Source organism: Pimephales promelas, chromosome 13 (genome assembly GCF_988280905.1).
Source record: "Pimephales promelas chromosome 13, fPimPro1.hap1.1, whole genome shotgun sequence".
NCBI lineage: Eukaryota > Metazoa > Chordata > Actinopteri > Cypriniformes > Leuciscidae > Pimephales > Pimephales promelas.
Genome location: NC_142781.1, coordinates 18,312,809 through 18,328,395, shown reverse-complemented (window position 1 = coordinate 18,328,395; position 15,587 = coordinate 18,312,809). Strand labels below are relative to the sequence as shown.

General features: G+C 37.1%; 1 protein-coding gene across 3 annotated transcripts in view; it reads right to left on the bottom strand.

The window, feature by feature from the left end:
- The window catches only part of brf1b (BRF1 general transcription factor IIIB subunit b), a 59,146-nt gene that overhangs the window by 19,978 nt on the left and 23,581 nt on the right, over nt 1-15,587 (bottom strand). For all 3 annotated transcript variants that reach the window (XM_089118560.1, XM_039692484.2, XM_039692483.2), the window contains exons 7-12: nt 13,723-13,872; nt 11,187-11,280; nt 10,760-10,886; nt 10,056-10,095; nt 9,599-9,694; nt 9,149-9,439 (exon numbers count right to left, since the gene is read on the bottom strand). In XM_089118560.1, coding sequence (XP_088974686.1) covers nt 9,149-9,439; nt 9,599-9,694; nt 10,056-10,095; nt 10,760-10,886; nt 11,187-11,280; nt 13,723-13,872 — 798 coding nt within the window. The remainder of the gene's footprint in view (nt 1-9,148; nt 9,440-9,598; nt 9,695-10,055; nt 10,096-10,759; nt 10,887-11,186; nt 11,281-13,722; nt 13,873-15,587) is intronic.

Below are 15,587 nucleotides of genomic sequence, written 5' to 3'. Positions count from 1 at the left end.
ACATCCAGTTTAATAGCACATTTGAAGATAAATCCATCCTTCCCTTGAACATTGACGTTTGATACCAACAGTAAGGCAAAGATGCATGTCAAAGTATGTGCAACAAAGCTGAGTGCTTCAAATGTGTTGATCAAAAAAATGTGTGTGTGTGTGTGTGTGTATAGCTGCGTAAAGTATGATTTTTTTCCTAACTCACAATGTATGTCACATGGTGTCAGTCAAAAGCCGGTCTCTCATTCGGATTGTTTGTAGTTGTTCTTACTGCCTTCTCCAAACTGTCTATTACATCTTCTAATCTCCTACTGCCTGCTCCTCTAACACCTGCTTTTCAAGGGGGAGGTGAATTCGAAATCTTTAGCAGGACTATAATTGAATCCAGGTACCACGTCCATAAGACGGAGATAGGATACTTGCTCAGGCATGGGCCAACATGGGCACAATGGTCTATGAGGGAATTGAGCTTGTTTGCAGGCAGCTTGCTTGGGCTGTCACATATCAAACCCAGTGGAGCAAATCACAGCGTTTCACCAGAGCGATTGCACAGCCGGCTTGGATAGAAGGGAGAAAGAAAAACAACATGGCACGATCAGGTTTCTGCTCTTTAGAAGGTTGGCTTGTGGCTGATTGGGGTTGGTTAGATGATGGTAGTCTCTCACAAGGCGCTCTGGTTTGACAGACTGATCTCATGAAATGGCGTATGTATGACACGCCAATTCGTATTTCCATTTTTGGCGTGCTATCAACACGCATAATCGCTTTTAAGCGTGTTTATTAACGCCGTTGACTTAACGTTACATTACTGTATAAATATATGACCTACCCCAAAACCGTCCCTAAACCTACTTAATTCAAAATGAAAAAATTGTAATAATTTAAACTTCCTGTTTTCTATTAAATAGATATGAACTGGCACAACTGTGTGACTTGTGGATTAAAAAAAACAAAAAAAAAAAAAACATTATTCACTCTCAAAACAAATACCGGTATTACATGATGGTGTTTGTTCATAAGACACATGAGATACAATGAGAGAAAATAACAGGGTTAGCAACAACATACGAAAATAATTGCTGACTATTATTTTTTGTGTAAGCTGTCCCTTTAAATGGACAGTTTACCCCCAAAAGAAAAATTCTGTCAGTAATTATTCACCTTCATGTTGTTCCAAACCTATAAGACTTTTGTTCATCTTCCGAACACAAATGAAGATATTTTTGATTAAATCTGAGAGCTGGATCACTCCTCCATAAGGTTCTTAAGGGATCTAAACTTGCCGGCCCAGAAAAGTTATTAAATACATTGTTAAAATAGTCAGAGTGACTACAGTGGCTCAATCTTAAATATATCAAAGAAAAAACAAACAAACAAAAATAACAACTTTATAATAAACTTTGATAAACTTAAGATTGAGCCACTGTAGTCACTCTGACTATTTTAAGAATGTATTTAATAAGTTTCTGGGCTGGCAAATTTAGATCCCTTAAGAAGCCTATGAAGGAGTGATCTAGCTCTCAGATTTAATCCAACATATCTTCATTTGTGTTCTGAAGATGAGCGAAAGTCTTACAGGGTTGGAACAACATGAGGGTGAGTAGTTACTGACAGAATTTTCATTTTGGGGAGAACTAACCCTTTAACTATTGGCTTCTTCAAAAACAAATTAAGAATGCAAGACAAGATTAAATGGACATATTACAATATGCTCCAACATATTTCAATGAGAAATTAGCATCTAATCCGAACATGCACTTGAATTGACTGAACCTAATCCAGATTGCATAATGAATCATGTGAATAATTATGCAAATAAACAGATCTGCTTGACGCTCTGCTTTGAAATGCCCCGGAGAAAAGCCAATTTTGGAGAATGTCTTTACTACAAGCCATTATATTTTAAACTACATCATTTAATCAAATCAATTTCTCCATCAACTGGTGTTATACTTCTCATAATGTCAACAAGAGAAGTCCCTGTTCTGAGGATCCACTGAGATCTACTCTAGCTTCTTTTGCTGAATGCTTGAAAGAGAATCGAAAGAGCTTGTGGTTTGAGAGTGTTTCACGCTCATACAAACAAAAAGGAGGACAAGGTAGAAAAAAAAAAAAAAACCTCTTGCAATATGGCACGATAACCTCTAAGGGCCTTTTCCAACCTCACCACCTGCTCCCACTGTCTGTGCTATGGGCAAACAGGCCAAGGAGTGAAGAATTTATATGTGTGTGTGTATTCTTGTCTTCGGGTCAGCTACAGTAGGCAGCTACGCTATCTTTCAGATCAGACTAGCTCTCAGCCTTAACACATTGATATTCGGCACATGCAGTTAACTATAAATGTGGATAGACTACAAAAGAGCCTTTTGCTCTCCGCTATCCCTCAACATGTTTTGATCACGTCAAACACATCCGCTTGAAAGGTTAAATGCTGTATTTGCCTGCAGAAGCTATGCTTTCCCATGCGTCATTCTGTCCTCCTAGACACAGAGTCTTCCGTTTCTCTATCGTTCCCTGAGCTACTGGCCAATCACTCTGAATCAAGCACAGCTGTCTGACTGCATGCAGGCCATTAGATCAATACTTTACACATGCGAGCAGCAACGACATTAACAGCAGAGAGAGGGAGGGACAGCGCTCAGAGCGCACTGGACCATGAGGCAGCATCACCATAGAAGACGAAGCTCAGTGCATAACAGTAAATGCAATGCAGCAATGCAGTATGGGAGGAGTTGCAAGCAGGTGTAATCAATCAGTGTCCCTGCCGCAGGAAACTCATGACATGCCCCCCTCAATACATACAGGGGTAAAATTTCACTTTTTTAACCCTGGAATAGGAGCTTAAACCTGAAAGATTTAGGGTCCGTTCCCACAGGATGTGTTCTTGCATCCGTCTGTGGCGTTTTTAATTGTTTTTCGATGTAACAGACATTTTTTCAAATGTATTTTAGATTTTAGGATGCATGTCAGTTTTTTCAGGGACTCATTCAGGGGCTGCATTTTTTGAGTTAAGTTGCTGTGTTGAGTTAAATGAAGATCAAATTCATCACAACATAAAAGTAATAGTGCAAAGTATGAAAAAGGTATATTCATTTTTAGATTTTCTAAATATAACAATTATTCAATTATTAGGGCCCTATTTTAACATTCTAAATGATGGTCTAAAGTGCAGAGCGCAAGTGCTTTTAGGGCGAGTCTGAATCCACTTTTGCTAGTTTAACGACGGGGAAAAATGGCTGGTGTGCCCAGCACATGGTCTAAAAGGGTTCTCTTAATGAGTAATGGGTGTGTTTTGGGCGTAAAAAAAAAAACACAATCAGAGTCTCATCTCCCATTCCCTTTAAAAGACAGTTGCGCTCGCACCATGGCGGATTGTATGTAATAAGCAAAGTGTACGCACGTTGTAGACCCGCCTATAGGCGCACATTACTAACGCGCTAAATAACAAAATAATGCGCCATTGTCTTTAGACCAGGTTTCAGTTGGTCAATGGTGTAGTCTATTTCAGTTGCCTCAAAATAGGAATGCGTCAACAATGTGCCTGAACACGTTTTCAGACCATGGACACACAAATGGGTGCAAAGGCATTTTCTATTTAAAAAAACGTGGCGTCGGACGTGAAAATGATAATTGCGTCGGGCTGAAACTAGCAAAACACACTTGTGTCGCACTTAGGGGTGTAACGATACACAAACCTGATTGTTCGGTACGTGCCACGGTTTTGATGGTTCGGTTCGGTTCATTTTGGTGGGGTGGGGGGTTTAGATAGCTAAAATTGCTTTTTTTAACTTTATTAAACAAATAATCCGTGTCCTTGTCTTTAAATTAATTCAATAACAAAATAAACGTTTCGCAAGGATAAATGAGGAGCCTAGCACAGTGATCTGTCACGCCACATCTAAGAGTGCCAAAACACCATTTATTGTTTGAATTTCATGATCAAATAGACATAATTTCAAAGACTACATTTTGCTTATTATCGAAATTAACAAAACATGGTGCTTGCTATAATAGGGTGTTAATGGTGGTTAGGCTACAACGCTGTATTCGTTGTGTACATATAAGACATGAGGTCCATTGCGGGGCAGCAGGGGGTGGGGCGTGTGAGTATCGCAATACGTATCCTGGGTGGTGTATCGTGGTTTTTCGGTTCGGTTCGAATATCGTTACACAACTAGTCGCGCTTGGCGCTGCATTGTGCGTTAACTTTTGGAGAGTGTTAGATGGCAAAGCAGTGTACCTCAGTATTATTTATCTATATTAATATTTTGAATTAGCTGGTAATCAGGTTTTATTTACATTTTTACAATTTTTTGTAATTTTGTTATATGCTTGGGTGATTTAAAAAATATTTATTTGTATTTAGCTTTAATCTATTTTTAATTTGGTTATATAGTCATTTTATCACTTCAACTTAAAATTATTTCAGTTAGTTGTCAAGGCAACATTTCATTTTTTTTCAAATTTTCTACATTTTTTCTACATTGTTTTTAAGGTTTTCATATGATATTTATATATGATCTGAGTTGTATTTGAATTTAAAAATTTTTATAGATTATTTAACAATAACAACACAGTGGCAAAGGTAAGCTTAATGTTAAATAGTGGGAATGTGCAGGAAAAAAATAAACCAATATCGAGAGGACGGAAAAAGAGAATACTGGCTGATAACCACTATGGTACCGGTATATTTGTGCATCCCTTAGAGCAAATCCTGTGTGAACGGGATTATAAATCCATTATAAATCCACAAGGGGCTGAGTTTTTTTTTTTTTCTTATAGAGAAGAAAATAAATGCGGGATGGGATTAGAAAATGTAAAAAACTGGATACAAACTGTTTCACCCACATGCGAAACACAGGTCAATGTAGGAGAGAGCATGTGTGCTACTATAACTCCTCGGCTCCAAAATAATAACAGTACTCACAGATGATTCAGAGTCATTAGAAAAATTTTGAAACAAAAACACATGCTGCCTATGCAGAGGAAATTGAGACTCTTTTGAAGCCTGAGCGTTCAACTTTCTCAGTAAAGCTGTGACTCTGGTACTAAGATTCACACTAGAGCAAAAAATAAATACATCTTGGTTTCATAAAGATCCAAGAAAGGGAGCATCCCATGAAGCTTTGTAAGAACAGACAGGTCTCTCTCTTTTTTTCTTTTTTTTTTTAAGGACAGCTCTCTTTTTTGAGGAAAGTTCCTCTCTTCTCTCAGTTGTGGACATGTTGGCTAACACATGGCATTTGAAATGGCAAAGTTCAAATGAGGTTCATAAAAACCACAGCAAGCCCAAGGGAAAAACCTTCCCATATTTTCATCTTTTCATTCTCTCTCTCTCTCTCTCTCTCTCTCTCTCTCTCTCTCTCTCTCTCTCTCTCTCTCTCTCTCTCTCTCTCTACCTCTCTCACTCTCTCTCTCTCTCTCTCTCTCTCTCTCTCTCTCACACACACACACACACACACAGACACACACTCAATCTGAAATGCATTACCCAAGATCTGTTTGGAGCTGGAATAAATTGAATAGTGAAAAACAAAAATTGATAATGGACTCCCAAACCCCTTTATCATCATCAGATAAAATTTATATTTCACTGCACTTTCTACTGAGGAAAATATATATTGATTAAATAAGCAGGAATCCTAGGATGCTTTTTGAGGGAGATTTCTGGGCTAAAACTGGTAAGCCGGTGAGAAGTGGACCTGCGTGAAACAGATGCTATTGATGAAAAGAAGGCTGTGGAATTGGCCAATCACTTTCTTCACTGTAGTGAAAATGAGATAGTGAAAGAAAGAGAGAGAGAGAGAATCTCATGTGTCCCTAGAGAACTGAAGAGACAGTCAGTCTGAAAGAGTGAGACACTCCAGTACCGACAGCCTGTCAGAGTGAAAGAGGCATCTGCCAGACCTCACACATACACAGACACACACACACACATTCTTGGTCACTCGCTTTCTACCTCTCTCTCTCTGCATCATGCATTCCCTATTTAAAGAACAGAATTTACGCAGATCTGCACACTGCAGCAGTTTTAAAAATGCAGCTTTTTGCACTTTTTTTGCCTGAATTTTGGTCCCCGCAACACTGGAATATGAAATAAAATATAAGAATAAAATAAAAATAATTTTAAGGAGGACCAATTCTAATGTACATACAGTATTCTGGTATTTCATTGTAATGGAAAAACCCAAATAAATGCAATGCTTTAAAAAAAAAAAAACCTCTCTCAATTTCTTGCTCATTGTACCATTTTCTTCACCGTTCAGCACAAACACACAAACAAATATACACAAGCCAACATTCAGAGTGACCTGAACAGTGCATCTTTGGCCTTCATAGTCTGCTGTGTGTATTGTTGTGAGCAGTGACTCATCCATGCGGAGTGGAACCCCATAAAGCCGTCTTTATAAGCAACTCTAAGAGGCTTTCACTGTTGCAGAATCATCACCTCCTCCTGCAAAAGGACAATGATGACGAGGGAAATGTATCAGCAAGCGGTCAAAGCACAAATAGCCACGGAAAGCTGCCCAGACAGCAGATCACAGTTTGGACTGCTTTAAAATAAAGCGGCTCTGCTCCGATCTCCTACACTGACCTGAGAAGACATATGCTGTGTTCAGATAAACCACTGCTGCTTGTCACTTAGACAGGCTACAGAGAACACCTAGGTCGAGGAGTCGGCAGGGGTCAGGGTCAAAGGTTAAAAGGGAATGGCCCGAGTTCAGCAAGCGAGCAGGTGCTGAGGTCAGACGGACTTGTGATATTCTGTTGAATCCTGTGACACTTTATTTTCAGGTCGCCTTTCAGTAATCTAAAGCTCTTGGTAAATAAAGTAATCTGTTGCAGACAAACACATCAATCAATGAGTAGTGACTGACCAGATGATTTCACAATGGGTCTAACTCAGTGTTATCAAATGGATTAATACTGCTTAACCGCATCTGTGCTGGTTATTAGTGATATGATAATTATAACTACAAAGTTACACTAATGTTCAAAAAAACTAGTTTAAGCATGAATACTTTTATTCAGCAAGGCCACATTAAACTGAATTGACAGTAAAGACTTTTAAAAATGTTACAATGTCTACAAATGTCTACTCATCAAAGAATCCTGAAAAAATGTATCAGGGTTTTAAAAATAATAAATGTTTCTTGAGCAACAAATCAGCATATTAAAATGATCTCTGAAGGATCGATGTGACACTGAAGACTAGAGTAATGACTGCTGAATATTTGACAGCACAGGAATACATTTAATTTAAAAAGGTATTAAAAAAGAAAACAGATATTTAACTTGTTATAATATTTCACAAAATTATGCCTTGATGAGCATAAGAGACTTACCGACCCCAAACCGTTAAACAGTTGTGTTTGTATAGTTTATGTTTAACTGTATCCTCTCATTTTATACTGCTGAACAACATTCGAACAACAAATACAGTTATCTGTGAAAGTAAAACAAGACAGCATCTAATAACCTCAGAGTAAAGCCCCATACGTTTCCTATCTCTGTAATCATATGCTCTCTTATAAACTGAAATAAGATCACCATAAAAACACTATAATGAGAAAGTACATCTCTGTGGCTTTTCCTCTGCAGTACAGCATGAAGCAGACAGATTGGAGCAGCTCTTATTAAATGTCTTAAAGGGATTTCAAAAAGCTCAACGTGATTATGTCTGGCAGACCCTCCATCAGAGAGCTGACTTTCACAATAGCAAAGGGTTAAAGCTTTCCTAAAGATTAAACATGCACCACACTTCCTACGGTCATCCATCATATAACAAAGAAAACCAGTGGCTTTGAAGAACAAAATTCTGCTTGATATAGTCAGAAAAATATTTAGTTGTAATAAATAAATAAATAAATGGACCATGAGAGACCATGAGGCCCATATACAAAAAAAAAAAAAAAAAAAAAAAATGGACAATATTTCTTCTTCCCTTTTGTGATGTATAAAAATTGCCAGTAATTTACAAGATTATTGTAAGGAATTATATTGTTTTAGTACTGTAGTGTTCCATTTGGATCTTGGACATTGTGTATTCATTTCAAAATTCTGATCTAGCCAAGTCAGAAGTATGACAAATGAAAACAGTTGTTTAAAACAATGTCAAGCTAGAATATAAAATAAGCAAATTGGCCTATTTTAAGTTAGTCAAACTATACTATTGATAGCATCTTTCATTTGAAAGTCACATGAATAGTGTCAGTAAAACCGAATTTTTCCATCTTAAAAATATATCTAAATTACACCATATGCTCTCAATGACAAATGAGGAACAGTCAGTTCATGCGTTCATGATATAAAGAATAGTTTATTGTAATGGTCTACTGGGTGGTTGCGGTTAAAATTCCATTGGGTGTTTATAAGGAGAACTCTGGCGCAAAATGATCGTTTGGTTTAATAACACATTGGTACCTAGTCAACCGTTCACTGAGATCTGCTTTCATGATAATCACATGTAAGGAGTTTTATCTCTAAAAACTGTTAGATTATAAAGCAAGTATATGGGGGCATTTAATAAGTAAAAAGAAATCGCTCGTTTAATACCACTAAAAGGCTCAAAATAGATCCACACTAACACATTAACATAATGAGGGTAGCAGTTTTTAGAGGTAAAACTCTTTACATTCGATTATCACGAAAACAAATCTCAGAGAACGGTCGACTAGGTACCAATGTGTTATTAGACCAAAGGTTCATTTTGCGCCGGAGTTCTCCTTTAACTGGATCATAGAAGGAATCTACCCAATCGTTTCACGTGAGTGACTGTTTGTGTCAGGTATTCGTTTGGACTATTTCCCAGATTTTTTCATTACCTTTTAAGATTTTAATAATTTAATAATTTTAAAATCTTTTCCAGGGCCTAGACATAAGTTTTATAGTATCTTAGGATTCCTTGTAGTACTGTATAAAAAGTAATACAAGGCTTCCTTCAACTGTTACTTTTATCTGCACATTGAACACACTCTATCACAAATAAAGGCAATATCTCCAGAAAAGCAGGTACTTTCTTTTCTTTTTTGAATGATTGAGTATCTGCAGTACAAGGCCACATTGTATCATATAAAACACCAAGGACAAACACAGTATGCTGTAATGAGCACCCTGTTTGGCCAAATAACTTGTGCTGAGAAAGTGGGACACTCACTGTTTCTAGTCTCCTCTGCGATGCATTCCCGAATGGAGTCTGTTAGACCGAGGCTGGCAGCGCTGGGCAAAGGGCCGAAGAGGGCTGTCAGGGGCATACGTGTGGACTGACTACTAGATATCGGTACCGTATCCTTACTCGCCTCCTGATCTTCCATTCCTTCCTGGTCCCCCCGCTCTAGCACCTGACTGATGAAATTCTGGTTGAGATGTTGGGCTGCTGCCTCCATTTCTTCATCGTCTGGATCTTCGTCCCCAGTCACCCCAGAGGCCAAAGACACACAGTCATCATCTGAAAGGATGTTAGAGAATAATATAAAATAACACTGGTGTATCTGCACGTGCATCAGTATAAAACCACACAATAATCTCTGTTAAGAACAAATCATCAGCAAATTGTATTCAGATAAGCCTAGGTGTACTAAATAAACATACACAGCACTTGATTTACCTTCTCTTGTGTAGGAGGCATAAATCCCTCTCAGTTTGGTTCTGCTGCTCCCTGCCAGCTGTGTCTCAATCTCATCGCGGTATGAGTTGATCTCACCTGCAGACAGCGTACACACATGTACACATGAGCCTGACATCTCTGATTGACAGTTACATTTTTCTGTCTCACAGATATTAAGTATGCAACATAGATTCCTTGGTAGAGTGTATTCAATGTTCAGAATATATATGATAATGGCACGTATTATGTATAGTCCAAACACATTTAGACAGTTCATTAAAACAGCTGCTGTCGGTAAGGTGGGCGCTCCAAACCACAGGGGCATTTTCTATTCATAATCATAGAAAAAATCTTGAAATGCTTAGCGTAGCCGAGATAACGCACCACAGATAGCATTCAGATCCCTTGCTGAGTCAATAGAGAGAATAAATATCTTATTCCAGGAGGACAGACTAACCTTGATATTCCTCAAGTTTCTTGGACAACTCGTGCTCCAGCTGAAACAATGACATTTCGATTAAGAGAACCATTGATCCAGAGTCTCATATGGCTGAATATTGTATTCATAGCTTGATATCAGGTCATAAACACACATATAAATACCTAGACAATTATTTAAAATATTTTTTGAGGTCAGTGAGATTTTTGTTTATATATTTTTTTAAAGATTTATTCAAGTTCTTTAAATTATGTTAACCAAGGCTGCATTTATTTAGTTAAAAATACAATAAAATAGTAATATCATTACATTATTATGAATTAAAATAGCTGTTTTCTAATACGCTGATTTGCTGGTCAAGAAACATTTCTTGTTATTATCAATGTTGAAAATAGTTGTGCTGATTAATATTTGTAAGGAAACAGTGATACGTTTTTTTTTTCTTTTAGGAATATATTAGAAAGTGCAAAACAACAGCATTTATTTGAAATAGAAATCTTTGTAATATTCTATTCTTGAACATAATTCAAATAAGTCTTTACTGTCATTTCAATTTATAGTGTCTTTGATGAATATACATTATTTATAAAAATAGTATAACATAGTTATAATTGGACTATATCATATTATTGACCATTAATCAACTTAACGCATTTTTTCTAAATAAAAGTATTCATTTACTTTTCAACCTTTCAACAGTAGTGTATGTCCCATTTGAGTACCTGCTGCATCTTAAGTTTTTTCTTTCCAGCAACAAAAGATGGAGGATCACATTCTTGCTCAAGGTCCACTCGCATGAACTCATCAATGGTCAGGGAACTGGTGGGGGTCTCCTCAAACTCTGTAAGCCTGGGCATCAGTGCAGAAGAAACGTTTGTGAAAATGTTACAGTACAGGCATCAGGGGTACACAACCTATCAAATGAGTTTTAACTTGGGATGCACTAGTATTAAAATTCTAGGTGATACCAATAGTATAACACAGGGCTACTATCTGCTAGTATTCTGATTGATTTTTCTGATTACTTTTCTAGTGACAAAGAATATGTGGGGTATTAAAATTAAACGAACAGTCGGGTCACTACTTGTTTTGTGTGACAACAACATACAATTTCCCTAAAAATCTGCTCAGACCAGCCATGACATTCACCTTTTTCTCAGCGTGGCCTCGCACACCTTGACGACAGATATCACCTCCTTCACTGTCCGACGGAATTCATGCATACGAGCTGCCACGAGCAAAGCTGGGGGAACAAGGGAGAGAAAATGAGAATAAATGTTTTGTCCCCCAAACAGTATCATTCACAATTTGTATTACATTTCACCACCATGCAATATACAAAGTATGTGCCACAAAAGTGTTGAGAGTGCATTTTCTCTAGAAATGGAGCATATGTAAAAAGAATCAATGCAGATGCTGAGGTTTGTTGTGCGATACAGTAACCCGTTTAGTAGACATTATGTGAATAGAGCTGGGGAGAAGTGTTGAAGAGAACAACAATAAAACAAGCCTCTTCAATCCCTCTTCCATCCACTGTCAACATGAAATATTACTTCTCAAAGATGCATGCAATTTATAGAGACAATATTCCTATAATTGTACACCATGTTTATTTACTGACACTTGTGTATGAATTTATGTTGTCCTAAAAAGCACAAAAAAATAATTAATATTAAATTAAATATTATTAAAATATGATTAATTTAATATTATATTCTATATATTTGTATTTAATATGTATCTTTATTGTTCTGGCATATATATATTATTCCTGTGATGGCAAAGGAGAATTTTCTTCAGTCACATGATCCTTCAGAAATCATTTTAATATGCTGATTTAGTCCTCAAGAAACATTTCTTATTACTGTCAGTATTGAAAAAATGTGTAATTTTGTGAAAACCACAATTATTTTTTATAGATGGATATAGAAAGTTCAAAATAACAGCATTTTTTTAAATAGATTTTTTAGTTGAAAAGAAAAAATATTTACTGTCAATTTATCAATAAACTGCATCCTTACTAAATAAAAGTGTAATTGAATAAAATATATGTCAACCCTAAATATATCCTAAATGCTGCAAACGTATTGATGAATTATCATTCATTTCTGTATGAAAACGTTTTCGCAAACACACGCACATGCACAGTAGGTGACACCCATTATTTATCTTTTTTGATTTTCTCTTGATCCTTGTTTTTGCAGTGTTCACACTCTGAGCCAGAAGGTGCAGTGTAGTTGTGTGTTTACTCCCTTCGCTCTAAAACAATCAACCTCAATACAGAAAACTGACATTTACACTTACCATATTCCCCTGAACACTGTGAATGATTAATGATGAATTATTAATTATTCAGATATTGCAGGAGCGGATGTTAGATGGGTAAAGTGAGACAGTGAGAGAGGCCTGAACTAGAGATGCAGGCAGGAAGTCTGCCGTTTATTCCTGTGCAGTCAGGGCAACTAGCTGACGACAAGGTACAGGGACGAACAGTTCTGCTTCAGATCGAGGGCACCAAGATCTGTGCGGCGGTAAAGCACTTGCTGATCTTGTTTTTATCCTTGTTATGAAACTCGCTGCTCCAGTTCCCATGTCAAACTTTTAGCACATTAAGGGATTTGCTTTATGATCTGACAAATGAGCAGAAATGAAGATGGGAAAAAAAAAAACAAGTTTCAAGCTGACAAAGGAGGTCAACAACTCCGAAGTTAATCCAAAACAAACAAAGGACTGATGTTTAAAGGGATAGTTTGTAGATAAAATATCTACATTTTTATCAAGATTTTTTAAATAAAAATCATCATTTACTCACACTCTTATTGTTCAAAACTTATATGATTTTGAAGAATGCCTCAGCTTTTTTGTCTTCTCAATAATAACCAAAGGGATTCAAAAGTTTCACATTCTAAAATAGACATAAAGGAAGTAATTCACTTAACTTTAGTGGTTTAAAGGGCCTTTCACACTGCACTTAACCCCGGGTTATCGTCGTTCTAAACACTGCTTTTAACCCGGTAAAGGAGCGCTTCAGACTTATATACAGTTATAACCTGGCATATTAAACCCTGTTTTGGAGCAGGTAAGCAACGCTTTTGACAAAACTTGTACAGTGTAAAATGATGCGTTATTAGAATGTATGCAACTAGATGCTTAGCAATTGACAACCAATCATTTATTCACATGCTTTGGGAAGTAACAGACACACCACGTCACGTCGTTTCTGCATATGATAGGACAAATGTCAAATAGCGATGGAAAACGTGACATTTGGAGTGAAGAAGAGACAGTCTCATCCTTACCTTTATAGTTCGAAAAGAAAAATATTACAATGATATTAAGTCTGCAACGTGAAACATGAATAAAGATAACCCAGAATTCCGTTTACCCGGGGGTTAACTATCTCTATAACTATGTAACAGCCTGTTTAACTGTTCTCAATGTGATTTGGACTTTGAATACCTGAGTTGAACAATGATTTTATTTGGACCTTATTGACTTTTATTCTATGGACAAAAACAGTTCATTAAACATCTTCTGTGATGTTCCACAGATAAAAAAGAAAATCATACAGGTTTTGAAACATGAGTGAGTAAAAGACAGATTTCTCATTTTAAGGGTTGACTATCCCTTTAAGAGACCTCCAAACACAACAAAGGATTTATCATTTTGACATTAGACAATCTACCTGCGCCACACAAGCCTGATGGTCGCCGCCCAGTGTGCATCCAGTCTCTTTTCATCCTCTGCAACAGTCTCAGAGCAGTCATCGAAACCTCATGAGTCTTTTCACCGAACTCCAACATGTGGGCGAATCGTGGAATGTACAGACACGGATCTATAGATAGAAATCAACAGATCTGTAATCAGCGTCTGCTGGACACAAACCTGAGAATATAACCTACATTTAAGTTTATTACAAATCAAGGCACCACATCTCTGTGAACCCCATTTAGCTGATGCATTTTCAAAGGCTAAAAAAAAATCATAATTTTATGTGGTTCTCCTTGTTGAATCTAGAACACAGTCCCCCTATGGGAACCTTTAAAAGTGGTTTGGCTAAGAGTCACTCTGTGGGAGCAAATATCCCTCACTTCCACCTACTTCTAAGTCCTTGGGTAAACTCATTTCACTGGCCCAATAAAGCCCAAACATCACTGCTGTCCTATTAAGAAGGAAATGAGCTCAGCTAGGAAAGGCGGCCATCTACAATCCTATCTAAGGCTACACTATAGGGACTGCACCTGCACTTACGAAGCATAGTATGTTCATTGAAATCCCCCTAGACTGTGTCTGTCACTGGCCTTTTTAAACATATAGATAATTTTATATTAAATTATCATAGTAATGCAGTAGAGCAGAGCAGTTGACATAGCAAATATTCAGTGCCATTTGTGAAATAGTATAAGTCATTTAAGAAAAATGTTACTTTATCATTTAACATTCTTTGTAATGATCCATACCGAAAATACTGAAAAATAAATTGATTTTCTGACTGCTATTTCAGTCATGGCTGTAAAATTATCTGATTTGTGAGACTGTGGCTGTCAGGGTTTGATTAAGGGAAAAATGATAAATGAAAAGAGAGAAATAATCAAATAGATCTGTAAGAATTGTTGGAGGGGATGTCAAATTTGGCATTGCAGTAAAAGAGGCTTTTGAAATAATTATTGGTGAGGGTTGTGGACAGCAGTACAGGATAGGATTTGAAATGTCATTTATAATAAAATCAGATGCTGCATTTCCTATAACAGACCCACCTATAGAAGCAAAATTATGGATGATGCTCTTCATTTTGGGGCTAAAATGTATTCTTATACAGGCTGAATAAAGACATCCCATAAAAGATGCACCCAGGGACCCTTAGACATCTCAAACTCAGTATCTGTCCTTGTCTGATGTGTCTGTAATTGTTAAAATCATCATTTGCTTAGGGGATAGCTTGATTTTGATGCAGTGAGAGCGCTAAATTAAAAAGTGCTAATGAAAGCCTTTGGCAATTACAGTAGTACACGGCAAAACTGTATTTTCAATATACAGTTTCTTCTGCAACCTGACAAAATGGGTTGCAGAAATTTTGACAAAGCCAAAATTTGCTATTACAGTGGCAATGTGGACTATGCATCCTTGTAAAGTTCCCTTGGCCTTTGGAATTAAAATAGCCCCACTTCATCACATACCCTTCACCATACCTAGAGATTGGCATGGTTTTATTTCAGTTAGCCTAATAGCTTTTGATTTGCATTAAGAGATGATCTTGAAAAGTACCCTATGCCAATCTCTAGGTATGGTGAAGGGTATGTGATGATGTGGGGCTATTTTAATTCCAAAGGCCAAGGAAGCTTTATCAGGATGCATAGTATCCTGTCTGCAAACGCAAGGTCTCTCGCTCGCTTACCTATCTGCCGTGCAGTTTGGACACAATATCTGTCTCACATGCACGCTCGCTCTAGATTACGGGATATTTAAACTAATTTGGGGTATAACTAGCCGTCTAGTCGATCACGAGTGGCTCAACAGGTAGATTTATAGATAAACTCATCTTTCAGGCAT